This window comes from Fusarium redolens (assembly GCF_020744475.1).
Source record: "Fusarium redolens strain MPI-CAGE-AT-0023 chromosome Unknown BKA55scaffold_4, whole genome shotgun sequence".
NCBI lineage: Eukaryota > Fungi > Ascomycota > Sordariomycetes > Hypocreales > Nectriaceae > Fusarium > Fusarium redolens.
Window position 1 is genome coordinate 872,484 of NW_025763667.1, and position 14,241 is coordinate 886,724.

The window sequence follows — 14,241 nt, forward strand, 5'->3', positions numbered from 1 at the left end:
GCAGATTTCCGGCAGCTTCTATGGCCGCTTATGATGGTCGTCTTTATTCCTGGACTGTCTCTTTGATCGAAGCTGCTCAATGGAAGCAAAGGCCGACTAAACACAGTAACAAAGGTCTGAATACTCCTTTTCTTTCAAGTCTGCAGTTTGATAGCCGTATAATCGTGTAACTTATAAAGATACTACATGGGAAAACAGTGCCTCCAGCCGACAAGCAGTGCTGCAGGATTCCGCTATGAGTCAGAACATCTTTCCTGTGTCACCTCGTAGCCGATCACTGAAAAGACTTAGGTAAGTTTATTATATCTTAGCGGGGCTTTAGACCAGGCTTCTTATTCCTTGGGGACAATTTCAACTCTTCAAAAACAACAACAAGGCACCACACCTTTCTCATAACACCGCAAAGATGGATATCGACTCGGCCTGGTCAGAAATGTTTCGCATTCCCCGTCGAAACGACCAGTTAACGAAAGACATCATCAATGTAACTCAGCAAACAGGAGATATCACCCAGCCAGTCAAGAAACTACTTAAGCGACTTTGCGACACCGTCAACAATTTGAACTGTGTCATCAACAGTGACTTCAACTCAGGTCTCTTCAGACTAGTCGATGGAGTTTTCTTCGACGCTTGGCGTTCTTTCTTCCAACCTATCGAGGCACTCCGACAACTGCCGGCTTGCGGAGACTTTGTCGCAGCGAGAATGCTTCTTCTCACTGGATGGGCCTTTATGCAAGCCCCTGGAGTGGAGATGGATTTCAAACACAACAACTTGGCCGAAGAAACAACTCCCTTGCACGAATACCTCACCGATCTCGATGATGCCCTCCTGGTGCCATTAAAGAACATTTGGACGCTCAGTGAATCTCGCGAGCGTTTCGACTGGGTCTTCACGAACTTTGTTGTCACCGATATGGATGAGCTCACTGAAGCACTTGCACTCTCACCACAAGAGCTCGAGGACGTCGGTGGTATCAAAGGGGTGGAGTATTCGTACAACGATTCAGATGACCCATCGAAATTCACTCTTTACACAGGACCGATTCCCCGTTGGGATTGCGGCGAGCAAGACTGGGATGAGTTCCCGTGGCAGTTGGAGGGCACTGACGGCCCCATCACTGGATTCTTGGAATACAAAGTTCGTCACAACGGTGGAATTGTCGTCCAGCACAAGGTTCAACTCCTTCGTCGATCACGTCAATTCTGTCGAGATTCCAGGCAAAAGTCTGAAGCGCACATCGGGCGACAACAGCATCAAGCATTTGAGCTGATGGCTCGCTGCCATCGCATCCCTCCCGAAATCCGAAATCGAATCCTGAACTACGTAGAATATCGCGACCCATTTCCTTATCTTGAAAAGCTTGACCTTGTAGAGGCATACGCATCCTTCCCGGGGTCGGTGGAAGCTGCACCCATTGCGATGCCATCGAAGGAGAATCCACCCTGAAACGAACATGTCCCCAAAAAGCTATACACGTATGGAATCTTGCCCTGCGCAGATTCCACACCTTTCACAAGAACAACTGCGAAACATGGTCACTCTGCGCCCGACACGACTGCGCAGGACACCACGACGACGATGAAGACTGGGAGGTCAAAAGAGATCCTGATTTCACTAAATACCTCGAATCTCAAGCTGCACGGGGTAACGATGAATTCGTGTCTCTCGACCGAGTTGGCCTCGGGCCCATGAACCCCATCCGAACAGACGTGGCGTCCGACGGCACACGAGAGGCTGCACTATTCGGCGGCCAAGGTATCTACAGCGAATCAACTGAGGATGTGAAGATGATTGGAGGTATCGGCGGATTAAAGGACGCCATGATTCATGGAAGAACCCTAACGGCTGCGTGGGAGGGTGATGACTACGGAGGTAACGAGGTTTACTCTGATGGTGTCGAAGATACGGATCCGACGTGGCAATATGGACGTAATTTGTCCTCCGAAAACACCGCCAAAGAGGTCATGAAGGGATTGCACTCGGAACCTGGACACTGTGAGTGGTGCGTATAGATGCCGGAATATGAATTCCCGCCAATTCCGATTTGAGTACATCATCCTGGATAATTCTGTCCCTAGAGCGCATAGTGTAGTACATAGAAATGGGGGCTAAAGGGTATAGAAGGGCTGTTTCGAGAAGACGTATTTATTACGATAATGTACAGCTATTGCCTCTATTAGCAATCCAGAGTCATGCTTGGCTATGGAAATACCGTTCACGCTCCTTTTCCAGTGAGTCACAGAAGGTGTGCTGCAACAACTCCTTGGCAGTCTTCCTCTTTTCCGGCAGCCATTGGAGCATGGACGAAGCAAAGTCGAGAAACACATATTTTTCATCCCCTGTCAGTTCTGTTATAGTGTCCCCCGGCTTTCGTGTTTGTACCGCCAGGTCTTTGCGCAGGACTTGACCTGTGATAGTAGAAAGGCAGAGAGGACAGCCTTCGCCATTCTAATCAAATCATATTGTTACTGAACTCACCATTCTCATCAAAGAAGGGTCCTCCCCAATACTCATTCATGGTCTCGTGCCACTTGCCCATTGGGTTTTCTATTGTTCGTACAAGTTTCAGCTTGCGATAGACACGCTCCCTGTTGACCAACGTTTCAGGGGGCTCTCCCAACAGAGAAATTATCTGGGCTAGGTGGACATGAGCGTCGTATTCACCATCGTCGCCAACGATGCTTTCAAACAGGCTAGTGTTTTCTAAAAGATTCCACATCTAGTTGTGTCCAAACATTAACGTGATGTTCCTTTGGGGAGGTGTCTCGAAGTTACTTACAACAAGGCCAAAGTTCCAGATGTCGACGCTGTGTGACCATGGACATCCGAGCAACACCTCCGGAGCACGGTAACGATGAGACTGGATGGGAGATAGGTGGCCTTTGTTGCCATCCAGTCCTGGAAAGCTTTGATTGAAATCAGCCAGAGCCGGTAAAACCATGTTATCTCGCAAAGGACCAAAATCATCTTGTGAGAGATAGATTACACGGCCATCCTCGGTCCGTACATGCCTTGGCTGGGGATTTGTCGTATAGTTCTTGACGAAATCGGCCAATACGGAATCGTTTTCAATCGTCACCAGGATATTATCATCCTTGATGTCTTTTGGGAATGAAGATAGTGACAATACCTGTGGGGACAGTCCAAGCCTTTAGCTGTATGAATCAAATGGCATTCGGTATGCAAATAGTCTAAGGCTTGGAGGATAAGAAATGCATAAGACTTGAATAGAGGTAATGGAAGCCTCTGTCTTGGTAGCCGGCGTTGCCAATGATAAAGAGTCTCCCTCGTGGGTTCGTAAACAAGACAGAAGTGTGTTCCTTGAGGCCCCTTTAACTGGAACTCATCAATCGGTAGTCTGATGAAGGACAGTCCTGGGTGTGAGGGATTGGTGCTGGAGATGAGCTTTGATCTCTTTGATTCACCAGGAGCATTAGAATCAAGGGTTGGTATCTTGATGCTAACATAGCGAGGGATAGGTGAGTTCCGGAACTTTTTAGTACCATCCACAGATGTTAGTCATTCGGCATAAAGACAGAAGTCAGGCGAAACTCACAACTTGAGATTTTCAGCTAGCCAAACAGTGGACCCAGCGCCGAAGCCCAGCTTTGCAATTGTCTTGAACCTGCCGTCTAGTACATCCCCAGCTTGAGTCGGATGGAAGTACTTCAACCTGCTCTCGTAGAGAAACTCCTCGTCGACTGGCTCGTTGATGATGTGAGCTGTAATCCCATGAGATGTAGTCGAATGTCGTCGACTCCAAAGAGTTGGCATTCTGTGAAAGGATGTTCTCGGCAAAAATGTTTGGTAAATTTTAGGAGCGGATTTGGCTGTCATTTTCAGAGCACGTTGATGCGGTCCATCCATATCTTGTTCATGCTTGTGGCTGTGAGCTTATAATCATCATACAGAATTGAGTTGTTCAGACCAAGGTGATTGATATATAATGTTATTACATGCGAATCTCGACGTAGACTTGTCGCCGCTTTTGGAGTGCTTGCCCAGCCGCTGCTCCGGCACGCATTGGGTCACACGAGCTGCTCCTTTGGGCATGGCAGACACTTAAATATGCCAAGAATCTGATCTGATAACTCTATTCGCTATGTAGGCACAGGTGGATATGCTAAAGCCTGACTTGTGGATGTGTGGCTTGGTTAGATCAGATAAGATAATCTCAATCAGGATAAAATCTCGCGAGATGGCCTCACTCTGGCGCTTGCCAAGACATTTTAGACGAGCTAACCTCGGGAGGAGAAGGAAGAAAACTGTGCACCTTGGGTAACTGACTGATATGAAGACCATTCACGATTATCAGATCTATAATTTTGAAACCCATGAGGAGTAGTATATATTTTGTCCACATCTCCTCACTCCTATATTAAGACTAAGTGACTCCTCAAGTTAGAGACTTTTAATTGAACTGTCGACCATGGATAAAACAGCTATTACCATCAACTTTGATCAAAAAGATGATCCAAGCCCTCCGATGCCATCTCGGAATGACCAAAAGCTCCCAGGCGTGCTGCGCATGGAAGCAGCAGCAAGCAAACTCACAACTCCCAAAGGATGGATCTTCTTCACGAGTATCTTCTTCTTCAGCTATGCCCTCAACCTCGACTTTTTAACCCGCAATACCTACGTCCCCTACGCCACATCATCCTTCGGAAATCATTCCCTCCTAGCTACCGTCAATGTCATCCGTGAAGTCGTGGCCGCTGCTATTCAGCCCTCAGTTGCCAGACTGACAGATGTCTTCGGCCGCATTGAGATCTTTACTCTGGCTGTGGTATTTAGTTTGACTGGTACCGTTATCCAGACTTATTCTGCAAATATTCAGACATTTGCGGGAGGAGCGGTGCTGCATTCGCTGGGGTACAGGATCTCGTTGCTTACTATTGAGATCATGATCGCGGACTTTACGTCTATGAAGACAAGACTGTTCTTTGCTTTTGTGCCGAATTGGCCTGCTATTGTGAACACCTGGATCAGTGGAGATGTAACATCAGCAATCCTGTCGGCGACTTCATGGAAATGGGGCGTTGGCATGTTTGCGATTATAAACCCGATCTGCGCTCTACCTCTCATCATCTTCATGTTCATCCTTGGGCGTCAGACCAAGTCACCAAGCCAGGAACGCGAGAAGCCAAGATCTCCCTCTTGGGTCACCTCTATTAAAACATTCTTTCGGGAGCTTGATGTCATCGGCGTACTGCTCCTGACGGCTGCGCTGGCTATGACATTGATCCCTCTCACGTTGGCAGGCGGACAGAGTGCCAAGTGGAAGGATGCAGGTATACTGACACCTCTCATTATCGGTCTCATTCTCTTCCCAATTTTCGTCATATGGAAACGGGAGGCAAGCCATCCAATGCTCCCGATTCATCTTCTCAAGCATCGAACTGTTTGGGGCTGTCTCGGCATCAGTACTATCTTTCCTTTTGCCTTCATGATTATCGGGAACTATTTGTTCAGTCTACTCGTTGTCTCGTACAACTTCACCATCAAAGATGCTACCCGAGTGGCGTTACTCTACCGGTTCTGCGCCATCGTCGTGGGGTCACTCCTGGGTCCCATCGTCATCAAGATCCGACGCCTCAAAGAAGTCATTCTCACGGGGATTGCTCTTTGGTTCGTTGGATTCGGAATTATCTACCACTTCCGAGGTGGTTCAGGGTCCAAATCTGGAGTCATCGGCGGAGAAGTCGTCGTCGGCATTGGCGCTGGTCTTTTCTCATGGCCCACGCTCGTACTCATCCAGACCGTGGCTCAACACGAGTACATTGGAGTCTTGATATCGCTCGTCTTTACTGCAAACGCAATTGGCCAAGCACTCGGTAGCTGTGTGTCGGGTGCGATGTGGACACAGACTCTATTCAAAGAGCTTGAGAAGAACCTCGCACCATTTGGTAACGAAACTCTGGCCTGGGCTGTCTACGCTTCGCCATTGACTGTAGTGCCGAAATATCGTTTGGGATCGCCCGAGAGAGAGGCGATCGGCATGAGCTATCGATATATCCAAAGAAACTTGAGCATTGTCGCGATGTGTCTTGTTGTACCGATGCTTGTTCTTGGGTTATGCCTACATAATCCTATACTCTCGGATAAACAGACCCAACTGGATGACACCACCGAATCTCCAAAGGAACAGAAGCAGAGTACTGGTAACTCAGCATAGCGTTTTAAAGGCTATCCTGATCACCAGCTCTGGCACAGTAGCCGACACAGAAAAACAGGGGAAAGGCTCAGAAATCTATGTTATGCAGACAAATACCGACAACTAAGCTTATTGATAATAAAGTATTTCCAAGCATGATCTATTGATAAAGAAACATTCGATTCGGGCCTTAATAAAGAGTTTATCGCGATATGTCACAAGCGATTGGCCATGAAAGGTTTTCTCATTTGGCTAGGACGCCCTTTGTCTTGTCAAGGCGGATATAACGCCCGGGTTTAGTTGAACCGGCTGTTTCGCAGATGACGCCCTGCATAACCTTTCTCATTTTCTCAAGGCGCTCCAAACAGCGCAATCGGAGCTGAATTAACTTTTCTCACAGTGACAATCATTTTAAGCCTCCTTCTAGAACAATTCTAGACTAACAACGCCGCCATCGTGCAGATATTTTCTCTAGCTCCAAAGCATGTGTGTGATGCATCATGATACCTCACAAACCCCCGACCTTCCATGCCAGTATGAGTCCACCACATCAACACTGCCTCAAAAAAAAACAAGTTTAGCTCTAGATAGCACGGACATTTTACCCAACTATTACACCAACCTGCAAGTCAGAATATCAAGCTCGTAAAATTATCCCGAGGAGAGCCGCATCTAAGAAACTCTACGCGCGCCTCGGCCGCCGCCGGCGAAATTCGCATCACGTAAAAGTTACCACTTAAAACTCCACAACGCGGGATCGTCTTGTGTAATGGATTGCTCGCTATCAACTGTTTTTACGTACAACTTCAACTGGGGCCGCGGGCGCGTTTCTTTACCCCAGCGTGGAGAAGAGGAGATTCCCCAGACCTTGGCGTTCCTTTAAATCTGGATCTTTGCTTTTCTTTTTTCCAAAGGGCAGAGTTGACAGCTCCGACTTCTTACTTCTTTTTCTTTATTCGTTCTTATAACATTGTACTGAGGACTTCATCATGGACACCATTACACCACAGACTGCGACTAAGGTTGCGACGAACAAAGACTCTAGTCTTGACCCTGATCAAATTGCTCGCATCGACAATTCCTACGACCAAGCCATCGGCACAGTAACCGACTTCGAGAAACAGAAAACCGCTGAAGGCGAAGCTCACTTCCGTCGCTTAGGATGGAAGCGACTTGCTGTTATCCTCATCGTTGAGGCCATTGGTCTTGGAACATTCAGTCTTCCAGGTGCTTTTGCAACCCTTGGCATCGTCGCGGGTGTCTTCTGCTGTATAGCCCTAGGCTTTATGGCTATTTACACAGCATGGATCATCGGAAAGATCAAGGTCTTGTATCCTTCGATTCAACATTATGGAGATATTGGTGGCTTGCTCATGGGGAGGTTTGGTGAGGAGTTGTTTGGCGCTATGTATGTGCTTCAACTTATCCTCATCACGGCTTCTTTCGTCCTCACTGGCAGCATTGCCCTGAATATCTTGGCAGATGAGAAAGTTTGCGGTCTTATCTTCAGCGCTGTGTCGGGCTTCATGCTCTTCATCCTGGCTGTCATGCCCTCTTTTGCCGAGGCTGCAATCTTAGGTTACATCGACCTGGTTTGCGTCATGACAGCCATTGGTATCGCAGTCATTGCATCTGGCGTGGACGCTTCCAACCAGCCTGGTGGTATCGGTGCCTCAGACTGGTCTGCTTGGCCCGACCCTGATGCGACTTTCAAGGATGGCATGGTGGCTATCTGCAATATTATCTTTGCTTATTGCTTTGCCATGTACATGACTCCTTTCATGTCAGAGATGCATACGCCTGAGGACTTCATGAAGTCTGTTTGGACCCTAGGAAGCGTTGAGATCTTCATCTACACCCTGAGTGGATCTCTCATCTATGTCTTCGTTGGCAAGGATGTGGCCAGCCCTGCTCTCGAGTCTCTACCTGGCATTCTGCCCAAGGTTGCATTTGGCGTGGCTCTGCCCATGATCTTCATCTCGGGTGCGATTGGCAACACAGTCACTGCCAAATACGTTCATCTGAGATTCTACAGAAACTCGATCGTGCGTTTCGTCAATACGCCCAAGGGTTGGGTTACTTGGCTTCTCACTCTTGCTGGCATCACGATCATCTCCTGGGTCCTCGGCGAGGCAATTCCCTTCTTCAACGACCTTCTCTCACTCAGCTCAGCCCTCTTTGTGTCTGGCTTTATTCTGTACTTCCCAGCCGTCATGTGGTATAAGCTGATCTGCAGAGGCAAGTGGTATGCCAGAGAGAATATTCTCCATGCCATCGCTTGCATCTTCATCTTTTTCTTTGGCCTCTTGGTCCTTGTCGGAGGAACATACGCCACAGCTTTGGATATCGTAAGTCTTCTATTTCTCCATCTTATTGAGGAACTTCCATCTAACACATCTTGCAGCAACATCATTATGAGATTGGAGCTTTCCGTACACCATTTTCGTGCGAGGCGTAAGAGGCTACTGCGGTGGTACTACGCGAATGGTAGCAATGATTGCTAAGCAGTCGATATGGGTCGATTTTTGTTTTCTGTATATGTGTACAATATGTAAAGCGAGTCGAATAATGCAGCGAGTAATTGTATCCTCTAAGTTTACCGTGTCCACTAGACTCTCCCGTAGTCACGCTTCCTTCGTTGTATGTTGCTCCTTTGCGAATCCCTTATCACTGAATATTCAGTAGCAGTTATATGGCAATCTAGAGCCGAAGTTAGGCGAGAAGAATGATGGATCTTGCCAGATGAGTTTGTATGGCTCGGCAAGGGGTAGACACTTGTTCGCTTACGGTGAGGGAATTCGATGATAATAGCGTGATCACTCATGTATGTAATTGATCAACGGCGATCTGCAAAGCCATGTACCGTTTGGGAAACAACAAGCGACACATTCAATTGGCTGAGAGTGGTGCGGGCAGGGTTTGGCCCGGGCGGGACGATCTTGGTTTGGTGCCAAGCATCATGACTACGATCCACAAGTGTGTCGAAGTTGCACTGGACTTATGAGTGACGATACTAGTGATTAGTCGAAAGTTCTCGACATATGAAGTAGACACGCAATTAAGCGTTCCTTTCCCCATGATTGTTAACACCACGGCGCTCAAGGTCCTGATGATAGATGGCCCCTTGATCGAATAACATTAGCCGAAGATAACTTGAACCCCACGTTTCTTTGAAGCGCTCTTTAGCACCTGGGCCAGTAAATGAATATCCGAATGTCATGAGAGCAAGTTCTGCCATGGAATATCCTACCGCAAGCTTCATTCATCCTCACCTCCAATATGAGCTCAATTTGATCTCCCACCATGTCCTTTTTGGGGTCAATCTCGTAAGAGTGATCCTTGAGACATTTCTCAATCAAGAGTCTATGATGCCCTGTTTTTTTTTATCACCAGTAACAAGTCACTAAGAATAAAATCTGGAAGAAATATTCACTATGAGCTTCACCAATTAAAGAGTACTCTCTAAGTATCCGTTCCATGGCCTGTTACGTCGTGCGGTTGACGGCCTATGAGACAACCCTAACTATCACTCTCACTCCAAAAACGTGCTGCCTTGCCTTGCAAGCTTGGGTTATTCACCAAACTTATTTCATCCAAAGCAGTACTTCAAGTCAAGGTATGACAAACTTCTGGTGGCCATGAGGCCTCCGGGCAGACCAGTGCAATGAAATGCATCTTAACACTCATAACCTAACTCTTTGTACCGCTTCCTCAGAACTTTGTGAAATTCGTCCACCGGCATCTTGTCCTCATCCTCAACATCGTCACAGTACTGATTGAGATCTAGTTCTGTAAACTCGTCTCCAATGCAAAGAGGGCATTCGACAGAACTGAGGCACTCATGACGCTTATGATCATCCAGACTGTTGCTGAACATGATGACCTCTTGAAATTTCCATGACACTCCAACGTTGCAAGTTCGATAGCCGCCGCACAAGTTGCAATTTCCACGTTCAAGTCGCGAGATCATGTTTTGGACTGTGACTTTGCAGAAAAGAAATTTCGTTTCGAATGCCAAGTGAGAAATCGGAATTGAGATTGCGTTGTTGTTTGCAAGTTTTGATACTCGGAAATAATATTCTTCGTCTTCATCAATGTCATCGTTTTCGGGGTCGAGCTTGTAGGAAGGGTCTTGGAGACACTTATCATAAGCGTTAACCCGATTCCCACCTTCGAGCTCCCCGCATTTCTTCCTTTCTTCAAGGATATTGCAGACCAAAGCAGATCCGGTTCCGCCATTGTTCGTAGACCTAGGATTCATTTCAATGCCGTAGACTGGCTTGTAGGTATTCTCGTCGACATAGAGCTCTGCCAGGTCTAGGATGTCCAGCCATATTTCAGTCGGAAGAGTTTTGTTGCATTGCTTTGTTGTAATGTGAGTTGAACCGTGAGCTAGAATGTTGCGAAGTTAGGTTACGACCCAGCAGTCGACATCGAGAATGAGGATCGAGTTAAACTTCACCAGACCCTCGAGATATTGAGATTCCACGGGCCTCATTGTGGGCAGACTTCTAGAGAGGTGATGAAGGCTGCAGTTGTTTTTTGTTGTCGGATGAAGGTTGATTGTTCCTCAAAGACCTATGAAAAGGGTGAAGAGGAAAAAGAGCAAGAATAGATAAGGCGATCACGTCTTTATTTTATAGGTAGAAATTGTCATTAAACTTACATATTTGAGTTTTATGTGTTGTTGTACTTTGTGAGTAAGGTTCAGTGGCGATCTAACCTTTCACCCACATCTTAATCTTCTTTGGTGATGAAGACCAACCAGATATTCAAAATGACGATAACTCGTCTAATGCTTCTTGCAATCTCCTTCAATATTACTATATTGCAGTAAACGACTCACAAATACACAGCGGAATTCAAGGTTGTTGAGGTCGTCGCCAAGAATCAACAAATGGTGCATCAAGGTTACAACCTATTGCTGTTAGTATGAAAGACTCGCCCAGACTGTTCAGTAATCACTTGAAAAAGATAGCATTACACTTTATAAAGCGCTAAGTGGCATCCACGTTCTTGGGCCGGAAGATTCTGTCTGTGAGGGCACAAGAAATTGAAAACCACAGATATAAGCTTTAGGCTACCAACGAACCAACAAAGAACATTGGTTTCTCCATATCATAATAATATTATTGAGGTTTCAAGAAGATGCAATGGCAACAGTAGAAAGGCGAGACGCAGACCAGCCGCCCACCCAATTTGAAGCCATGAAAGCTGCCTTGCTATATGCAGTCCAAAACGATAGTACGTAAAACGATATCCAGAACCTTGTTAAAATAAAAAGTAAGGATAAAGTACCCGGACAGACTTTCCCAATTTCAGTGTGTAACTACTTAATCACTAATGGGGAAAATATTTGCTCGACCTTGGAGGAATGGCAGACTCCATACTCAGAACTGGTATGATCGCAGCCTCTGTAGAGTTGGTTTCTTATTAATCCAGCCATCCATCCCACTGAACAATCTTCGCTTATTCTAGATCTCAAGATAGCTTAACCTTATCCCACCTCAGCTTTGCCGAGGTTACATGAAATCGTATTCTAAAGCGCAATCTCATCCGCAGAGTTTCACAAATTTTTAGCGAGTTATTCCCACCCAAAAACCACATATAACATTCAGGCAAATACTATACCCCCTTGAAACACCCGCCAGCCACCCTGGTAAAACACGTTTCCAGATTTCGACATGCTAATTATTTTTCAGCCAACCGAATCACAGCAGATAAGGAATCAAAACACAAACGAAACTACAAACCATCCGATGCCAAGACCTGCCACGGCGGTAAGGTCGGATCGAACTGTGAGAGAAGTGTTTCTAGATTGGGCGTTTAAATGCATGTCATTCAAATCTCAGACGTTATTGGTGGGATTATGATTCGATGTATGGTCGGAAATAGCCGAATAAGGCTCGCAGAAAAGTGACAGGCGGCTGTGGCTTTTCGCCAAAATAACCATTTTCGAGAAGTTTAAAGCAATGACATGCTCGTGTATTGACTGTGAAACGCGTGAAACTGACTCAAGTCGTTCCTTTCGGCCGTATGGCCTTATCGCCCGACCCTTCAACCCTGATGACTACCACTAACGATAGGTGCGCTTACTTCGCTTCGCCGTTCTGGATTAAGAGGTTGACCGTGTTTTCAGGAATACCCTTGATGACGTCTTTCAGAGACATGGATGCAATAAGGTTGCATAATTCTGATGCCTTGATATCCTTGAGGCCTAAAAGATAAGCCGCGAGGCCAGTGACGTGTGGTGTTGTCATTGATGTGCCTGACTCGAGTTTGGCACTTCCTTTGATCCAGGTACTCTTGATATCGACGCCAGGGGCGAAAACATCCACAGAAACACCGTAGTTGGAGAATAAGGCTCTTGTATCAATCTGGGCGGTTGCTCCAACAGTACAAGCCATAGGCTCATTGCTTGGCGAAACGTGAGATGCGTCTGTGTCATCGTTGCCAGCTGCTACAGCAAGAAAATAACCTGATTTGACAATGTATCTAGCAGCTGCGTTGATAGCAGGTGAAGAAGCAACACTGACAGACATGTTGACCACAATGCCTCTGGGGCACTTTCGAGTAGCAGCATCTTCAACAATAAAGTCCATGCCCGCGAGAATTCCCGACCTGCGCCGAATTATTTTCCCTAACACTCACATGGTCCTAAAAGATGAATAAACTCACGTCTGACCCGCTGTATACTCATTTAGAACCTTGACAGCGAAGAGCTGCGTTTTCTTCGCGACACCATACGTTTTAGACCCAATGGTGCCCGCAATATGAGTCCCATGACCATTAGCATCCAAGTCAGCGTTATCAACAAAGTTCTGCACGAATCTGGCGCGGCCCTCGAATTCCTGTTTTTGGTGTTAGCATGTTTCATTTTACCGCCTTGCATAAAGATAAGGCAAGGTACTGACAGGGTGTTCGACCTCGATGCCGGTGTCGAGAACATAAGTGCATGTGCCTTCACCGGCACTTTTGTCATAGGTGTAAGCTGTATGATCCTTGCCTGCTAGTTTGTTGGAAATACGGGCTAGACCCCAGGGTGCGTTTTTCTGGGTAGATGCTCCATGCATGGTGGAGACTTTTTCTAATCAAATCGACGTTAGGGTTGTTGAGTAGATCTTTCAGCTCGGATTTGGTAAGGCTAGCTGAGAAGCCGTTGAAAAGATTGGAGTAAGTATAGTCAGTATTAGAGGCAATTCTAGCAACCGTGCTCTGGACGGTTTTGGAAACCGCGTTGGTCTTCATGACGACGATGAACTTGCTCTCAGACTCGTCAACCCCACGAGGGACAATCAGAGGAGCAGCAGTGACGGCCTGAGCCAGGGAGAAAAGAGTAAAGAAGTGCATTGTGAGACTGTGTCTCAACTTGTTCTGGAAAAGGCTGATACTGTGGATGGCAACTTATTCCTCGTCAGGAGCGACATGATTCTTTATAGTTATTGATACCTTGATCCAAAGGATTCAATCGATGATGAATATCTTAAGATTACTCACAAATAGATTCAGCAACGCGTTAATTCTCGAGGTGACGTGGAACCACAAGCGCGTCTTTGCTGTCGATCTTCTTATATATCATGACGGTCATCATGGTAGTGCGTATCGCAGGATCAAGGGAGTTCGAAAAGAGGAGAGAAGGCTCTAAGTGGTAATTACGACTAATACATCTGTATCTTGACATGACCTTGGACTTTGAATGTCGATGTAGGATTGTGCTGGACACGCGGTTTCTGATCCTCAGTGTGTTGAAAAGGTTGTTGCTGACGTTTTTACCTAAGCCACGATGGATCTTAGTAAACACCGATAGCTTGCACATTTCCTTGGTACAGTTCGCCGAATGTAGTCTTTTTCAATCAGAAAATAGGATAAATATCGTTATTTGTAAATATTTCCTTTGATGTTGAATAATTGCTTAGATTACCCTACAGTAGCAAGAAACTTAGCACCACAGGGATAATTCCTGTTCCGCTTATCAGGGCGATAACACCAAGAAGCGTTATCAAGCCGATCAAAAACCCACTAAGTGGATAAAAGGTTCTAAAAGTTTCAGGGTTCTAATCCCTCAGGCTTTCTATTATGTCTTGGT

At 46.5% G+C, this 14,241-nt stretch overlaps 6 protein-coding genes across 6 annotated transcripts; 3 read left to right on the plus strand and 3 right to left on the minus strand.

The window, feature by feature from the left end:
- Window positions 1-406: 406 nt before the first annotated feature.
- BKA55DRAFT_686541 (uncharacterized protein) lies at window positions 407-2,013 on the plus strand (the record flags this gene model as incomplete). Its single annotated transcript, XM_046198949.1, has 2 exons — window positions 407-1,395; window positions 1,500-2,013. The coding sequence occupies 2 exons, from the start codon at window positions 407-409 to the stop codon at window positions 2,011-2,013; spliced, it is 1,503 nt and encodes a 500-aa protein (XP_046052840.1).
- A 178-nt stretch (window positions 2,014-2,191) lies between these two features.
- On the minus strand, window positions 2,192-3,775 carry BKA55DRAFT_504752 (kinase-like domain-containing protein; the record flags this gene model as incomplete). Its single annotated transcript, XM_046187120.1, has 6 exons — window positions 2,192-2,409; window positions 2,480-2,720; window positions 2,781-2,837; window positions 2,940-3,103; window positions 3,142-3,461; window positions 3,558-3,775. 6 exons carry the CDS (start codon window positions 3,773-3,775, stop codon window positions 2,192-2,194), a joined length of 1,218 nt encoding a protein of 405 aa, XP_046052841.1.
- A 1,237-nt stretch (window positions 3,776-5,012) lies between these two features.
- Window positions 5,013-6,356, plus strand: BKA55DRAFT_560048 (major facilitator superfamily domain-containing protein). The gene has a single exon (XM_046192058.1). The coding sequence runs from the start codon at window positions 5,046-5,048 to the stop codon at window positions 6,174-6,176; it is 1,131 nt and encodes a 376-aa protein (XP_046052842.1). The 5' UTR covers window positions 5,013-5,045; the 3' UTR covers window positions 6,177-6,356.
- A 788-nt stretch (window positions 6,357-7,144) lies between these two features.
- BKA55DRAFT_503856 (transmembrane amino acid transporter protein-domain-containing protein) lies at window positions 7,145-8,613 on the plus strand (the record flags this gene model as incomplete). Its single annotated transcript, XM_046187047.1, has 2 exons — window positions 7,145-8,503; window positions 8,560-8,613. The coding sequence occupies 2 exons, from the start codon at window positions 7,145-7,147 to the stop codon at window positions 8,611-8,613; spliced, it is 1,413 nt and encodes a 470-aa protein (XP_046052843.1).
- Window positions 8,614-9,831: 1,218 nt separating this feature from the next.
- Window positions 9,832-10,653, minus strand: BKA55DRAFT_686545 (uncharacterized protein; the record flags this gene model as incomplete). Its single annotated transcript, XM_046198950.1, has 2 exons — window positions 9,832-10,518; window positions 10,573-10,653. 2 exons carry the CDS (start codon window positions 10,651-10,653, stop codon window positions 9,832-9,834), a joined length of 768 nt encoding a protein of 255 aa, XP_046052844.1.
- A 1,056-nt stretch (window positions 10,654-11,709) lies between these two features.
- BKA55DRAFT_661242 (peptidase S8/S53 domain-containing protein) lies at window positions 11,710-13,505 on the minus strand (the record flags this gene model as incomplete). Its single annotated transcript, XM_046197579.1, has 7 exons — window positions 11,710-11,811; window positions 11,909-11,968; window positions 12,252-12,423; window positions 12,460-12,776; window positions 12,834-13,006; window positions 13,070-13,207; window positions 13,257-13,505. 7 exons carry the CDS (start codon window positions 13,503-13,505, stop codon window positions 11,781-11,783), a joined length of 1,140 nt encoding a protein of 379 aa, XP_046052845.1. The 3' UTR covers window positions 11,710-11,780.
- Window positions 13,506-14,241: the final 736 nt, after the last annotated feature.